Raw genomic sequence first — 15,253 nt, 5'->3', positions numbered from 1 at the left:
ATACTTAAGTGGGGTGGCAGGTAAGAAAGAGAGGGAGGGAAGGACTAAGGAGAAGAAATCTAGCTTACAGTGTTACCTAGGATACTAGAAATTACTGGAGAAGTCCCAGGGTCCTACAATTAAGGAAATTGCTAAGGAAATTCCGGTAAATTCTTTGGCCATCCCAAGACCTTGATAGTGACGGGGAGTGTGGGAAGATTTTGATATCCTCTAGGTTCAGTAAAAAATCATGTTGAACTGGGCATGGTGGCTCATGCCTGTAATCCCAGCATTTTGGGAGGCTGAAGCAGGCAGATCACTTGAGGTCAGCAGTTCAAGACCAGTCTGGCCAACCTGGTGAAACCTCATCTCTACTAAAAATACAAAAGTTAGTTGGGTGTGGTGGTGTATGCCTGTAATTCCAGCTACTTGGGAGGTTAAGGTGGGAGAATTGCTTGAACCCAGGAAGTGAAGTTTGCAATAAACTGAGATCGTACCACTACAATCCAGCCTGGGCTACACAGCAAGACTCCATCACCAAAAAAAAAAAAAAAAAAAAAAAAAAAAATCACATTGACCCAGGCACAGTGACTCATGCCTGCAATCCCAGTACTTTGGGAGGCAGAGGCAGGATGGCTTGAGCTCAGAAGTTCAAGACCAGCCTGGGCAACGTGGCGAAACCATGTCTCTTCAAAAAAATACAAAAATTAGCCGGATGTGATGTTATGCACCTGTCCCAGCTACTCAGAAGGCTGAGGTGGGAGGATTGTTTGAGCCTAGGAGATTGAGACTGCAGTGAGCCATAATTACACCACTGCATTCCACCTTGGGTGACAGAGCGAGACCTTGTCCAAAAAAAGAGAAAAAATCACATTGATCCTCCTGTATCTTATCCATCTCCAACTTCCTAGAGCCCAGAACAGTTTTTAAAAAGTTTTACTGTTTTGATAATAATGCTTTATTCATAAATCCTAATCTGTCTCTCCTATTTCACCCCCAGTATAATTTTCTGTCACCGAAAATTATTTTCACTGCTGTACACTTCATAATTACTGACTTGTTTACTTGTTCATTATGTCTCCTCACTAGAATTTAAGATTCCTGAGGTCAGGGGATTTATTTGTTCTGTTTCAAGCTGGGTCTCCAGGGCAGGGCCTAGAAAAGTGTCTGCACATAGTAGGTCCTCCTTAAGTATTTATAAATTGATAAATGGTTGGGTAATTAAATAAAGAAATGATTGAGTGAGGGGTTGGATGAGTGAGTAAAGAAATGACTGAATGAGTGAATGAATGAATCATTGAATGGAAGGATGAATGGCTGATTGAATAGGTGAGTGAGTGAATGAATCATTGAATGGAAGGATGAATGGCTGATTGAATAGGTGAGTGAGTGAATGAATGAATTAATGGATGAATCCACTGGGGCTGTGCATGGTAGCTCACACCTATAATCCCAGCACTTTGGGAACCTGAGGTGAGAGGATTTCTTGAGGCCAGGAGTTCAAGGCTGTAGAGCTATGATCATACCACTATATTCCAGCCTGGGTGACAGAGCGAGCCCTTGTCTAAAAAAACAAATTTAAATTAATTTTTAAAAAGTCAGCTGGACTTTGGGGGCCAGATTCAGCAGGAAGGGCAGGCCCAGCTCACTCACTTGAGAGTTTCCAGGGACTTCAGCTGGGGGAAGGTGGCTGAGAGCTGCGAGACACCCTCGTCCCCGATCTTGTTCTCACTCAGCGCATCCAGGCTGCAGGTGGAATCAGATGGGGGCCATCAGCTAGCGTCCAGGGGGCCATCTGACCCTTCCCATCCCAGTGTGGGCCTCCTTAGCCCTGGTACCTGCCCTTCCCGCCTCCCAGCTCTAATACACCATAGGCAGCCAGCATACTCCTGAGCTTTTCAGACCAGGACTTCATCACCTGGAGGCTCTAACCAGCCAGCCAGGGGACAAAGTAACTTGTGATGGACTCGAATCCCTGTTTAGCTTCTTAGGACCCCCCTGAGGCTTTGCAACTTCCTTAACCTCCATCGTAAAGTAGGACTATGCTCCCCAACCCCTCCCCAGCTGAATTGCTGAGAGCAGCAAATGAGGTTGTGAGGAAAAGAGTTTCAAAGGTCACAAAATGATCTACAACTTTTTTTATTTTGGGGATTCCCATCTGCTGTGGAGTCATCTCATCACTCATGTGCCAGCCACGTTGAGGATGCAGTAGGTGGAAGAGAGAAAAAAATGGGACAAAGTGAGGGCTTTCCTCTCTGCATGTGCCTTGGGGGCAGGATTTGGGGTTGTCAAAACCCAGAGGTTGCTGGACACTGTAGCATGCACCTGTGGTCCCAGCTACTCAGGAGGCTGAGGCAGGAGGACCACATGAGCCCAGGAATTCGAGGCTGCAGTGAGCTATGATCACAGCACTGCATCCAGATGTTGAGAGGAAGGGGTCCCAGAGTCTATACTCACTCCAGATGCTGCAGGGAGGAAAAGGCCGTGAGGATCCGCACCAGTTTGGGGAAAGCCTGGGGGCCTGAGATGGGGCCCAGCCTAGGAGGCAAAGAGCAAGGGTAAGACCTCCAGTCACAGTCACAGCCCCTCATTCAGCCCCAGGGTGGGATAGAGACAAGGCACAGAAGTCAGGTCCTGTCTGAGGCCCCTCCTCTTCCCTTCCACCACAGCCTCTTAGGTCCCTGCAATCCTTCCATATAGGACCCCAATCTTTTCTGCTTGGGGTAGATTTCACAGCCCCCCATAACAGGCCAGCTGAGACTGGGAACAGTGGTTCATGTCTGTAATCCCAGCATTTTGAGAGGCCAAGGTAAGAGGACTGCTTGAGCCCAGGAGTTAGAGACCAGCTTGGGCAACATAGCGAGACTCTGTCTCTACAAAAAATACAATAATTAGCCGAGTGTGGTGGTGTGTCCTGTGGTCCCAGCTTCTTAGAAGGATCGCTTGGGCCCAGGAGGTGAAGGAAGCAGTGAGCCATGATCACACCACTGCATTCCAGCCTGGGTAAGAGTGAGACCCTGTCTCAAAAAAAAAAAAAAAAAAGAAAAAGAGGTAAGTTGGACTCTCAGCTTGAGGCTCCCCAACTTTTGTCTCTAAGTAGGGAGCCAGTTCTTACTCTTCCCAACATCCACGGATACCCTTCTCCCTCCCCAGCCTGCGGAAGGAGTCCTCAAATGCCAGCTGAGGACCACCGCCAATGGTAAACCAGGTGGTTGACTAATATACGTTTGCATTTTAATAACAAAAGGAACCATTTGTTGAGCATTTATTATAAGCCAGGGACATGCTAGGCCCTTCCCTTGGCCTAGATCTCATTTACTCCTCAAGACTCTGAGCTACAGGCTCTTCTTACCTCCATTTCACATATAGGGAAACTGAGACACTGGGAGATCAAATAGCTCTTTGGGTCACACAGCCTGGATCAACATTTAGACCAGACTTCAAGGAGATGAGAAAAATAAGGACAATGAAGGGCCGTTTAGTTTAAAAATATGGTTAAATGCATTCCATATAAAAAGCTGTCTTTTATTCTGCAATTATGTCCTTTGAACTTTTTCAATATTAAAATGATCGTTCTTTGGTAAAATTATGGTGCCAGCAGTGGGTATTTTGTTACTCGTTTGTTTGAATGAGCATCCTTGATAAAAATTTAAAAACAGTAACCGCACACGGTCACTCAAATTCGTTCTGAAATGTTCTCGGTCTCTGAAATCCTGAAGTCTGAGAACCACTGGCCTCAGCAAAAGGCCACAGGATCAGGGTTTGACTTCAGGATCTGGCATTTGGCTCCCTGCTAAGGGTCTTGGCAAATCCCTTCACCCCTGAGTCTCGGTCTCCTCAAATATTTCACCCCAATCTTATGGGGTTCTTGGATTAAGGAATTCATTGTTAAGTATTGACCGCTTGCCTGTTATGTGCCAGGACCGGGGGGGATGTTGTGGGCCAAACAGATGAAAATCCCTGCCTTCTGGGTGCTGACATTCCAGTGGGGAAGACAGACAGGTAATCAAAGACATTGGAAAGCAAGCTGATGTCTGAGATAATGAATCACATAGAAATGTGCAGTGCTGAGGGGGATGGAGTTTTACTTTTAACCGTGAGGGCGATGGAGTTTTATTTATTTATTTTTGAGATAGGGTCCCACTCTGTCGCCCAGGCTGGAGTGCAGTGGCACAATCTCAGCTCACTGCAACCTCTGCCTCCCGGTTTCAAGTGATTCTCTTGCCTCAGCCTCCCAAGTAGCTGTGACTACAGGCGCCTGCCACCATGCCCAGCTAATTTTTTTTTTAGTAGAGATGGTATTTCACTATGTTGGCCAGGCTGGTCTCAAACTTCTGGCCTTGTGATCCACCCATCTCGGCCTCCCAAAGTGCTGGGATTACAGGCATAAGCCACTGCACCTGGCCGGAGTTTTATTTTTAACTGTGAGGGTCAGAAAAGGCCTCACTGAGGCCGGGCGTGGTGACTCATGCGTGTAATCCCAGCACTTTGGGAGGCCGAGGCAGGGGGGATCACAAGGTCAGGAGATTGAGACCATCCTGGCCAACATAGTGAAATACCGTTTCTACCAAAAATACAAAAAATTAGCCGGGCGTGGTGGCAGGCACCTGTAGTCCCAGCTACTCGGGAGGCTGAGGCAGGAGAATCACTTGAACTTGGGAGGCGGAGGTTGCAGTGAGTCGAGATTGTGCCACTGTACTCCAGCGTGGGTGACAGAGTGAGACTCCATCAAAAAAAAAAAAAAGGAAGGAAGGAAGGGAAGGAAGGAAAGGAAGAAAAGGAAGGAAAGAAGGGAGAGAGAGAGAAGGAAGGAAGGAAGGAAGGGTGGGAGGGAGGGAAGGAGGGAAGGAGGGAGGGAGGGAGGAAAGAAAAGAAAAGAAAGGAAAGGAAAAGAAAAGAAAAGAAAAGAAAAGAAAAGAAAAGAAAAGAAAAGAAAAGAAAAGAAAAGAAAAGAAAAGAAAAGAAAAGAAACGGCCTCACTGACTAAAAACCAGAGGAGGTGAAGGCGTGAGCCATGCAAATATCTGGGGAGAACCGTTCCAGGCAGAGGGCGCAGCTGGTGTAAAGACCTGGAGACAGAAGCATGCCTAGGAGGGTGACAGCCGGCAAGGAGGCCCTGTGGCTGGAATGGAGAGAGCACCAAGCGAGTGTAGGAGGTAAGGGTGAACATGTGAGTGGGGACTGAATTGGGGAAGGACTTTGTGTACAAGTGGAGTTTCTGTAGGGTTTTGAGTGGTTGAGCACCCTGATTTGACAGACAAATGAGGTCTACAGGGTGCCAGGCACAGTAGAAGTGAGAGAAAATGCCAGAAATAGTCTTCCTTCCTTCCTTCCTTCCTTCCTCAGAACCTCCTCAGGGGATTCCGGGCTCCAGGTGGCTGGTCACCGGGCCCTAGGCTGTTCCACCCCATGGCTGCTATTCCCCAGAGTGCAGTTCCGATCTTGAACTAGGGGCTTTTTCTGTTGAAAATAATTTAAGCCAGAAAGGGCCCTCAGTTATTGTTTTCAGACATTTCCCCTTTTCAGCATCGTTTTTACCTCTGGACAATTTTAGCACCTTGTCTCTGTTCAAAACAAGAGACGCTGGCTTTTTTCTGGTGCACAGGGGAACAGTGATCAGGGAGAGCTGACAGCTTGTGGGTGACCAGCTGGGGGACCATGGGCAAGTCACTTGACCTCACCAGGCCTCAGTCTCCTCATCTGTAAAATGGGGAAGATGATGACTATCTGTCTCCCACAGTAGCTCGTGAGATTAATGAGACTGTATAAAAAATGCACTGAATTATAGGCCAGGCGTGGTCGTTCACGCCTGTCATCCCAGCACTTTAGAAGGCTGGCCAACATGGGGAAAGCCCGTCTCTACTAGAAATACAAAAATTAGCCAGGCTTGGTGGTGTGCACCTGTAATCCCAGCTACTCAGGAGGCTGAGGCAGGAGAATCGCTTGAACCAGGAGGTGGAGATTGCAGTGAGCCGAGATCACACCACTGTATTCTAGCCTGGGTGACAGAGCAAGACCCCATCTCCACAAAAAAAAAAGAAAAAAAAATGCACTGAATATACCACAGGCATTTAACAATTCCTTCCTAATCATTAGATGATCTAGACCCCTACCAAGGAACAAACATTCATTTAGCTTTTTCTGTGGAAGGAACTTAGGGCCAGGCTGACCTGACTTTTATGACTTTGGATAAACTGTGTAAAGTCTCTTGTTCTCAGTGTTGCCATTTGTACAATGGGGGATGATGATAATGCCTCTAGAGGAGGGTCGCCTGAGATAATTGAGATGGAGGGTGAGTTGCAAATTTAAAAGCCTGTTCTAGCCAGGTGCGGGGGCTCACACCTGTAATCCTAGCACTTTGGGAGGCTGAGGTGGGAGGATTGCTTGACTCCAGGAGTTCGAGACCAGTCTGGGCAACATGGTGAAACCCTCTCTCTACAAAAAATACAAAAATTAGCCAGTCAGGGTGGGGCATGCCTATAGTCCCAGTTACTAGGGAGGCTGAGGTGGGAGGATCACTTGAGCCCAGGGAGATTGAGGCTGTGGTGAGCTGTGACTGTGCCACTGCCCTCCAGCCTGAGGGACAGAGTAAGACTCTGCCTCAAGAAAGAAAAGAAAAGAAAAGAAAAGAAAAGAAAAGAAAAGAAAAGAAAAGAAAAGGAAAGGAAAGGGAAGGAAAGGGAAGGAAAGAAAGAGAAAGGAAAGAAAGGAAAGAAAAGAAAGAAAGGAAGGAAGGAAGGAAGAAAGAAAAAGAGAAAGAAAGAAAGAAAGAAAAAAAGAAAGAAAGAAAGAAAAAGAAAGAAAGAAGGAAAGAAAGAAAGAAACAAAGAGGAAGGAAGAAAGAAAGAAAAAGAGGGGGGAAAGGAGGGAGGGAAGGAAGGAAGGAAGGGAGGAAAGGAAATGAAGGGAAAAGGAAAGAAAGAGAGAGAAAGAAAGAAAGAAAGAAAGAAAGAAAGAAAGAAAGAAAGAAAGAAAGAAGCTGTGTTCTGACAGATCGAAATATAATAATTATTGTGCTTTCTTGGGGCCCTTGTGTGGTGGACTGCCCCTCCTCAGTGACCCAGATACAACTGGACTCCCTAGAGCCCTGCCTAGGTCTCCATTTCTGTCACCCCAGCAGCACTGTCTAGGATGTTGGCCCCCAGCCCTGGCCGCACATAGAGTGACCAACTGTCCCAGTTTGCCTGGGACTGAGGGACTTCTTGGGATGCAAGACTTTCAGTTCCCCAAACAGGATAGTCCCAGGCAAGCAGGGTTGCTTTTTCATCCTAGCTGCACTTCAAAAGCTCCTGGGAATCCTTGAAACTGAGGGAAAGATTCTTCCCAGGGAGGCCATCCCTTGGCTGTGGAAGTAAACAAGCTCAGGCACAAGAGGCATTGTGCAGCTCCTGGCCACAGGAGGGAAAAGAACTCTATAGTCAGTGGCATCCTCCTGCGGAAGGTTGGGGACACACTGGGCCTTTTCTGATCCCTGGCCAAATTACAATTCCAGGAAAGCCTTTCTTACTCCCCTCTCCCCACTCAGCTCATTCCTTATCCTCACTGAAGCTTCAGTGCAGATATCACCTCCTCCAGGAAGTCCCCCTGACCTCCTCCAGAGGGGAGTTGATTAGACTGTCAGCTCATTGAGGACAGCAGCCTCAGTCATTCAAGTGCTCAATATGTCTGTTGAATGAGTGATGGGAATGACCATGTTAACCAGCAAATGGGTCCATTAGCTTCAAATGCAAGAACCTCCAGCATTTGCCCAGACTGGCCACTTTCCAGCTACTGGAAGCTGTTTCCAAAGTGGTGGGCAAGAGGGTGCGAATGACCCTGGAGATCCATCTCGATTCATATCGTACAAACCCAGCTAATGCTTCAGGGGAAACCTTGCGCAGACCCACGAGACAATCCACCCCTTTGCTTACGCAAACTCCAGTTTCTTTAGGTCCCGAACAGCAGGGAGTTCCCCAGCTGTGTCTTCTGAGGAACTTCTTGTCCTGGAGAGAACAGGCAATGTTAGGGAGAACAGGCATTGCTGTTGCTGAGCCCTTACCCATAGGTCCATGATGGCTGCCCCAGTGCCCCAAATTCCCCAGGGGGATTGCTTTCCTTGGGGCAATTGCTGTCCCCCTCTTAAAAAAAAAAGATCTGTCTGGATGCGATGCCTCATGACTGTAGTCCCAGCACTTTGGGAGGCTGAGGCAGGAGGATCGCTTGAGGCCAAGAGTTCAAGACCAGCCTGGGCAACATAGCAAGATCCCTGTGTCTACAAAAACTTAAAAAATCATCTGGTGTGATGACATGCACCTATAATCCCAGCTACTTGGGAGGCTGAGGCAGGAGGATCGCTTGAGCTCAGGAGTTCCAAAGGTGCACTAAGCTCTGATTGCACTGCTGTACTCTAGTCTGGTACACAGAGCAAGACCCTGTCTCTAAGAAATAATAAAAATAAAAATAAAAGATCTCAGGACTGTACCTTTCATGGAAATGAGCCTCAGATTAGGCACTTACCAGTACCTATCCCAGACAGCACTTAAGAGGTGCTCAAACAACATGTGACGAAGGAATGAATGAAAGACAGTTTACTTGTTCTGTAATCCAGTTTTGTCTGCCTTCTGGACCTTAGCTCTGCCATCTATAAATTCGGGACAACAGTTGTCCTAAATACCTCAAAGGGTGGCAGTGGGTGTCACTTCTGTTACTAGATGCACAAGGCATCCTTGTTAACTCCTAGAAGGGGAGAGGTTCTCCATGGCTTTACCTAAGACTTGGACACATGATAGCAGGTTTTGAATGCAGCAAAATTTTCAATTCTGGAGGCTCCGCCTGGGCAGTGAGTGCAGTGAGAGACTCTGGCTGGCCAATGCCCAGAAAGAGGGCATGGGGTGTCCCAGAGGACAGGGGGCACTGCAAATGCCCATGACAAACTTGAGAATGGGTCCTACATGTCCTCAACCTGCATGGTGTGAACCACCTCCCATCCGCCTCTCCCCTCACCTCTGAGTCTGCACAAGCTTTCCCAGGTCTTCCACATCCTTCAGGGACTTGGCTTTGAAAGGTTCAATGGTGAACTTCTCCTCTGCTGCCTGAAGTAGCTCAGTCTCCCCATGCTGCCGCAGGGACTCCCACAGCGCCACCGTGTCGCTCAAGGCAGCCCTGTGGAGGGAGGGCCTCAGACCCAGGCACGGTGACCAGGCTAGACCTTAGTGGAAGGGCAGCTCCATGAAGGGTCCTCCTACCTATTAAAATACTTTCTTTCCTTAGCTCAACCTCTACCTTTCCCAGAAAGCCTTCCATGACCACTCCAGCCTTTGTTGATTCCTACTTTCTCACAACTCGCACGGTGGTTTTCTTTCACTTTTTGCTTCGGCTACCAGGAAGCTCACTGCCAAATTATTGGCACAATTATGTAGGACCTTGCAGCTTGGGTAAAGTATGTTTAGCGGGGAATATGGAAGGAATCCTCTGGAGATTAAGCTGAAATGCTCAAGCAGATTGCAGACCAACTTAATGAAACCAAATTGAGGAATTTAGACTTCATCGTGACAGTGGTGGAGTGTCCCTGAAGGATTGTAAGCAGGGATGGGATACAATCAGATTCAAGTTCTGAGAAGATTGGTCTGGTTGCTGAATATAAAATGGAGCGGAAGAGGAGAGAATGGAGGCAGAGAGTCCAAGGGAAGGCCATGGCTTTACTCTTAGCGTAAGAAAACAGTGGCTTGCTCAGGGGGTGGGAAGAATAAAACAAATTTGAGCCCAGGCCAGTCTCAGATTCTAGACATATCCCAGTGACTGGCACATGGCAGGCCTTCAAATATTGATTGGGAGAATGCCACTGCCTCTCACTTGCTGTGTGGCAAGTGGCCGCCCCTCTCTGAGCCTCAACATCCTCATCTTAAAAATGGAGAGAATCCATTCTGCCCCACCCGGCTGCCCTGAGTACTAAAAGAGACCCCACAGAGCACTGGGCTTGGCACCAAGACCACAGTTAATGCCCAACACAAGGATGCCTCTTCCCCTGACCCCTCGCCCCACCTGAAATGGGTGACACAGCTGAGTCCCACGAGGCTCCCCAATCCAGAGGGGTCAATGCCAGTGCTGCGGAGGTCCAGGGCGAAGTCTTGGCCTGCAGCCTCCAAGGCCTTGCCCAATACATGTGCATCGGGAGGTGTAAGACGGGTGCCCAGAAAAGAGAGGCGGGCAGGGAGCTCCTGCACCACGTGCTGCCAAATTCCAGCCTCCTCAGCCTCGTGGGCACAGTGCAGCAGCTCCAGCAGCTGCCGCGCCCGCAGTGTGCCCGGCTGCAGCCGCTTCAAGTACCTTGCTAGCACCTTCTGCTTCCTGTCCGCGAAGGCAGTCGCCGATGGCCCGACTAGGGCTCCCAGGCAGCGGGCGCGAGGCTGGAAGATCAGCCCAGTCAGAAAGCGTGGCACGCCCTCCAGCCAGTTGTCATAGGGCCTCTTCTTCCTTGGGGTCAATGCTAGATACTGCGGGAGCTCCTTGTCCTTGATTTCACCACTCAGAGCCAGCCACAGGGCCCCCAGGAAGCATTGCAGGAGGAAGCTGGGGAAGGCCAGCTCGGACTCTGTGGCCCCTGGGGGGTGTTGCACTAAGCCTTTGGCCATCGCCCAGGTCCTCACGTCTGCAGATGGGAACTGGTTCTCCTGTAGGGTACTTTGGTGTCTGCGGCCCAGCTCCCAGGCCAACTTGGCCAGCTCTGCCAGGGCCCCCGGGGGGCCATTGAGGGCTGCACGGCCCAGCAGGCCGACATAGAGTCCCGTGAGTGTGGAGGGCAGCTCGGCGTCCTCCCCAAGCTCCAGTAGGGCCTCTGAGAGCTGGCACACTGCCTGGCACAAAGTGGGGCTATGGCTGTGACTGAGAAGAAATGGCCGGTCCCGGAGGAGCGCCAGGGCTCTGTCTTGGTGCTCGGTCATCCCTGAGCACTCAAAGTAGCGCATCACATAGGCCTGGGCCTGCTCCATGGAGAACCCGGACAGCTCAAACAGGGCGTCGGCCTTGCTCAGGCTCTGGACCAGGCGACCCCGGGGCCGGGCTGTGAGGAGGAGGGTGCAACCTCGGAGCAGCTTCTTCTGGAAAAGGCCAGCTAGCAGTCCCCGGAGGGAGCAGGGCTCGGCCAGTGCCGGGCCGCATGTGCTGTGCAGGAAGCCGTCTTGCGCTTCCAGCTCCTCAAAGGCGTCTAGGATGAGCAGAATGCGGTCAGGTCTCTTCACGATGTGGCTGAAAACTTCATCGGCTGCCACGAGTGGCCGTGGGCCCAGGGAGAAGAGCAGGTCCTGCAGGCGGTAGACATCCCCCGGGCGGTTCAAGCAGTGGCAGGGGACAGAGAAGACAAAGTCGTACTGGGGAAGCCGGCCACAAGCCCAGGCCCGGCTCACTGCCCCAGCCCAATAGCTCTTGCCCTGACCAGCTTTGCCCAGCATAGCAATCACTTGTGTCTCACGTGGCCTCCGGTGCTCCTTGGCAGCCAGCAGCCCCTCAGCCAGGCCTCCTTGGGCCAGCTGCCGTTCTGCCCAGTCTGGGGTGGCCAGTTCCCGCTCCAGGCTCTTGCTGCTGCTTCTCTCCAGCCTGGCCTGCACCAGATCCACCTCCATCAGGATGCCATCGGGGCCTGTGGGCTCGGCCCGATACGTGTCCTGCAGTGAGCGGTAGAACTGCTCCACCGACTCTGCAAAGGCCAGGGGCATGTCAGGGTAGGGGTATGCGAGAGGCAGGGCCAGGGCCAGCCACCACAAGGCCAGCACTGCCACCATGATTTGCATCTGTTCCCCACACAGTTTTTGTTTGTTTGTTTGTTTTGTTTTGCTTTGAGACAGGGTCTGGCTTTGTTGCCCAGGCTAGAATGCAGTGGTGTGATCATAGCTCACTGCAGCCTCAACCTCCTGGGCTCAAGCAATCCTCCCGACTGCACCTCCCAAGTAGCTGGGACCACAGACATGTGACATCATGTCCAGATAATTTTTTTGTAGAGATGGGGTCTCACTATGTTGCCCAGGCTAGAGTGCAATGGCACAATCATGGCCCACCGCAGACTCAACCTTGCAGGCTCAAGCAATCTTCCCACGTCAGTCTTCTGAGTAGCTGGGACTAAAGGCGCCCACTGCCATGCCTGGCTAATTTTTCTTTTTTGTTTTTTGTAGAGCTAAGTTCTTACTATTTTGCCCAGGCTGGTCTTGAACTCCTGGGCTCAAGCAATCCTTCTGCCTTGGCCTCCCAAGGTGCTGGAATTATAGGTGTGAGCCACCACATCTGGCCCCCATACTGTCTTCATCAACTGCTTCATTCAGTCACCCACTCATTCATTAGTTCACTCATTTCCACATCCATTCATTCACTCATCCTTTCTCTTGTTTATCTGTCCACTCCTTTTAGACCTTTTCTCTCTCTCTTTTTTTTTTCTGAGATGGATCTTGCTCTATCGCCCAGGCTGGAGTGCAGAGGCACAATCTCAGCTCACGGCAACCTCCACCTCCTGGGTTTAAGCAATTCTCCTGCCTCGGCCTCCCAAGTAGCTGGGATTACAGGCACCCACCACCACGTCCAGCTAATTTTTGTATTTTTAATAGAGACGGGGTTTCACTATGTTGGCCGGGCTGGTCTCGAACTCCTGACCTCAGGTGATCCACCTGCCTTGGCCTCCCAAAGTGCTGGGATTACAGGTGTAAGCCACGATGCCCGGCCACCTTTTCTCATTCCTTCATTTATTCACTAAACTTTTTCTTCTCTTGATCACTACCAACTCACCATGGGGAGGTCATGGGAGGGAGTGTTAGGAGTTAAGACAGTGGAGTCCACGTGTCTGGGTTCAAATCCCAGCTCTACCATTTGGAGCAATTCTGAGCATGTTATACATCCCACCATGCCTCAGTAGCCTCATCTGGAAAATGGGGATGATATTGGGATTGTGTGACACTTTAATGATTTAATATACCTAACATGCTTAGACCAGTATGTGAGAGTAAGTATTTTGTAATTTAGCAATTCTGCTATTCACTGGTTTATTCCCACTTTCCATTGCTCCCATCCTCATCAACTTCTCACTTCATCCACTTGCTCACTCCATCATTCACTTGCCCCTCATTCATTCTCTCAGCCTGAAAATGAGATGTTAACACCCAGTGCAGGCTTATTGGAGGGCAATAAATATTATTTAAGGGAGTGGTGGAGTGAATGGTGAAATGACGGCATCATCAAATAAGTGAATGAATGAATGAATGAATAAATAAATAAATGAGTGTGTGAGCCAACAAAGAAGGGATTGAATAAACATCAAGTGAATGAGTGATGTGAAGCCAGATTTGGGCTTCCATCTCCAGCACCCAGGGCAGAGATCCCGCACCACTCACCAGGCCATTTTGGAAGCTTGTTGGAGACCTCTCCAGCTGCCTGGCGTTGGGTGGGGGACGTCTTGTGCTCTGGAGATGAAGAAGCAGGTACCAGATTTAGGGTGAGGGTTACCCCTGGGGACTCCCCTCCCTCTGGGCCACTTAGTCCTTACAGCCTTCGTGGGCTGAGTTTCCCAAGTTGGAGGTTATAAGATTATCGGCCTGAAGCTGTATCTAACTCAAAGGTGTCTTTCTTTGGCCAACTGTACTTTAAAAAATTTCACCTATGTTTAAAAAAAAAAAATCACAATATCAGGTGGGGTGCAGTGGCTCACGCCTGTAATCCTAGCACTTTGGGAGGCCAAGGCAGGTGGATCACTTGAGATCAGGAGTTCAAGACCTGCCTGGCCAACATGGTAAAATTTGTCTCTGCTGAAATTACAAAAATTAGCCAGGTGTGGTGGTGCACACCTGTAATCCCAGCTGCTCCAGAGGCTGAGGCAGGAGAATCGCTTGAACCTGTAGGGTGGAGGTTGCAGTGAGCTGAGATTGCACCACTGCACTCTAGCCTGGGCAACAGAGCGAGACTCCATCTCAACAATAAACAAATAAATAATACAATTAAAATTAAAAAATCACAATATCTATGTAAAAATCAGGGTTTTCAGCTTCAAAAGGCCTGGCCACATTGTCTGGCTTTTCTGCTGGGTAACAAGCAGCTGAAGGCTGATGGCTGTATTTGGATGGGATGTGGATTCTCTGGCTGTCCCCTCCCCCACAACCATGCCTCCAGTCCCCAGAGACCCTCCCTGTCCTGACTGACCCCTAAACATGACCTGCTGTCCCTACAGGCAGCTTTGCTTATGGATCTTATCCAAGACAATTCCTTCCCCAGGGCCTTGATCCTGCTTCTAGTACATCTCACAGGCCCTGAGGGTTCTTACCTGTCACGTTTGCTCGGGAGATCAGGGCAGGTTCAGGCATGCTGGGCAGGTCAGTGGCTGATGGAGCGAAGGGGCTGGTGGAGCCTGGTCGGTCTGGAGATGTCGGGAGGCCATGGACAGTGAGTCCACTGGGAGGGGGTACTTGGCTGGCCTGGGGCACCTCACCTACATTGGGGGTAGAGAGGGGTGTGAGAACAACCAGGTATTGATTCCAGAAACGCACTTGGGTCACCCCTACTCCAAACTGGGCTGTGGAGCTCACGAAGTCTGGAGAGAAGAGAGGAGAACTTCCAAAGGAAGATATTTCAGGACAGAGCTGAGGAAAGAGCTCTGGATTTACATCTAGCTCCTGGAACCTTGCTTTTCCAATCTGTGAAATGGGCGCAATTAGCTCATTAGGAGCTTAGGGCAGGTACTACTATTTCACTGTTCCTGCTGTGTGGTAAGTGCTCATTTTCCTAGATATCAGGAACTGCTTCTCTGCTTCTGAGATACCAGTGCATTATACTGAAACTGTCATGCAACCATGAACGGATGCTCTGGACTTGAGTGGAAGCATCCTCCTGGCCTCATCCCTAAAAGCCCAAACACACCTTCCCTGGGACAATTCACAAGCCCTCAGTGTGGTGGGTCAGTAGGGATCATTTTACTGATTAGGAAACAAGACAAATCAGAGAAAGCTATGCAAGGATGCACACCAAACTATTCACATCAGCATACTAAAAGAGTGAAACAATGAATTCTTGTAAACATCACTTATCATTAGCTTATTAATGCACATGTATTGATGTCACAATTTAAAAACAAAAACATTAAATAAAAAATAAGGAAAAACTAAGGGTCAGAAGGGGAAAGCAACATATAGAAGGCCATACAATCACTCTTGGTCATGCACCCAGACCGCCTCAGAAATCTCTGCCCCTCTGCTTTGATTTTTGGGAAATGGGGACAGAGAAAGTTGTGCTGGGGAGGGAGGATCATGAGAAGGTGCTAGGGCACCAC

General features: G+C 49.6%; 2 protein-coding genes across 56 annotated transcripts in view; one reads left to right on the top strand and one right to left on the bottom strand.

The window, feature by feature from the left end:
* Window positions 1-15,253, bottom strand: part of CIITA (class II major histocompatibility complex transactivator) — a 62,030-nt gene that overhangs the window by 6,925 nt on the left and 39,852 nt on the right. For 33 of the 50 annotated variants that reach the window (XM_028841293.2, XM_077987213.1, XM_028841297.2 and 30 more), the window contains 7 exons: window positions 14,252-14,416; window positions 13,329-13,397; window positions 10,000-11,650; window positions 8,962-9,120; window positions 7,890-7,961; window positions 2,437-2,517; window positions 1,633-1,725 (listed from right to left, as the gene is read on the bottom strand). In XM_028841293.2, the coding sequence (XP_028697126.2) occupies window positions 1,633-1,725; window positions 2,437-2,517; window positions 7,890-7,961; window positions 8,962-9,120; window positions 10,000-11,650; window positions 13,329-13,397; window positions 14,252-14,416 (2,290 nt within the window). Of the gene's footprint in view, window positions 1-1,423; window positions 1,544-1,632; window positions 1,726-2,436; window positions 2,518-7,889; window positions 7,962-8,961; window positions 9,121-9,999; window positions 11,651-13,328; window positions 13,398-14,251; window positions 14,417-15,253 lie in introns of all 50 variants that reach the window. The other 17 variants (XM_028841295.2, XM_077987216.1, XM_077987215.1 and 14 more) reach the window with 2 other exon arrangements.
* The window catches only part of DEXI (Dexi homolog), a 67,698-nt gene that overhangs the window by 22,918 nt on the left and 29,527 nt on the right, over window positions 1-15,253 (top strand). The gene's annotated exons all lie outside the window — the stretch shown is intronic.

Source organism: Macaca mulatta, chromosome 20 (assembly GCF_049350105.2).
Source record: "Macaca mulatta isolate MMU2019108-1 chromosome 20, T2T-MMU8v2.0, whole genome shotgun sequence".
NCBI classification, from domain to species: domain Eukaryota; kingdom Metazoa; phylum Chordata; class Mammalia; order Primates; family Cercopithecidae; genus Macaca; species Macaca mulatta.
The sequence above is the reverse complement of the archived record's forward strand: the minus strand, read 5'-3'. Positions and strand labels throughout refer to the sequence as shown.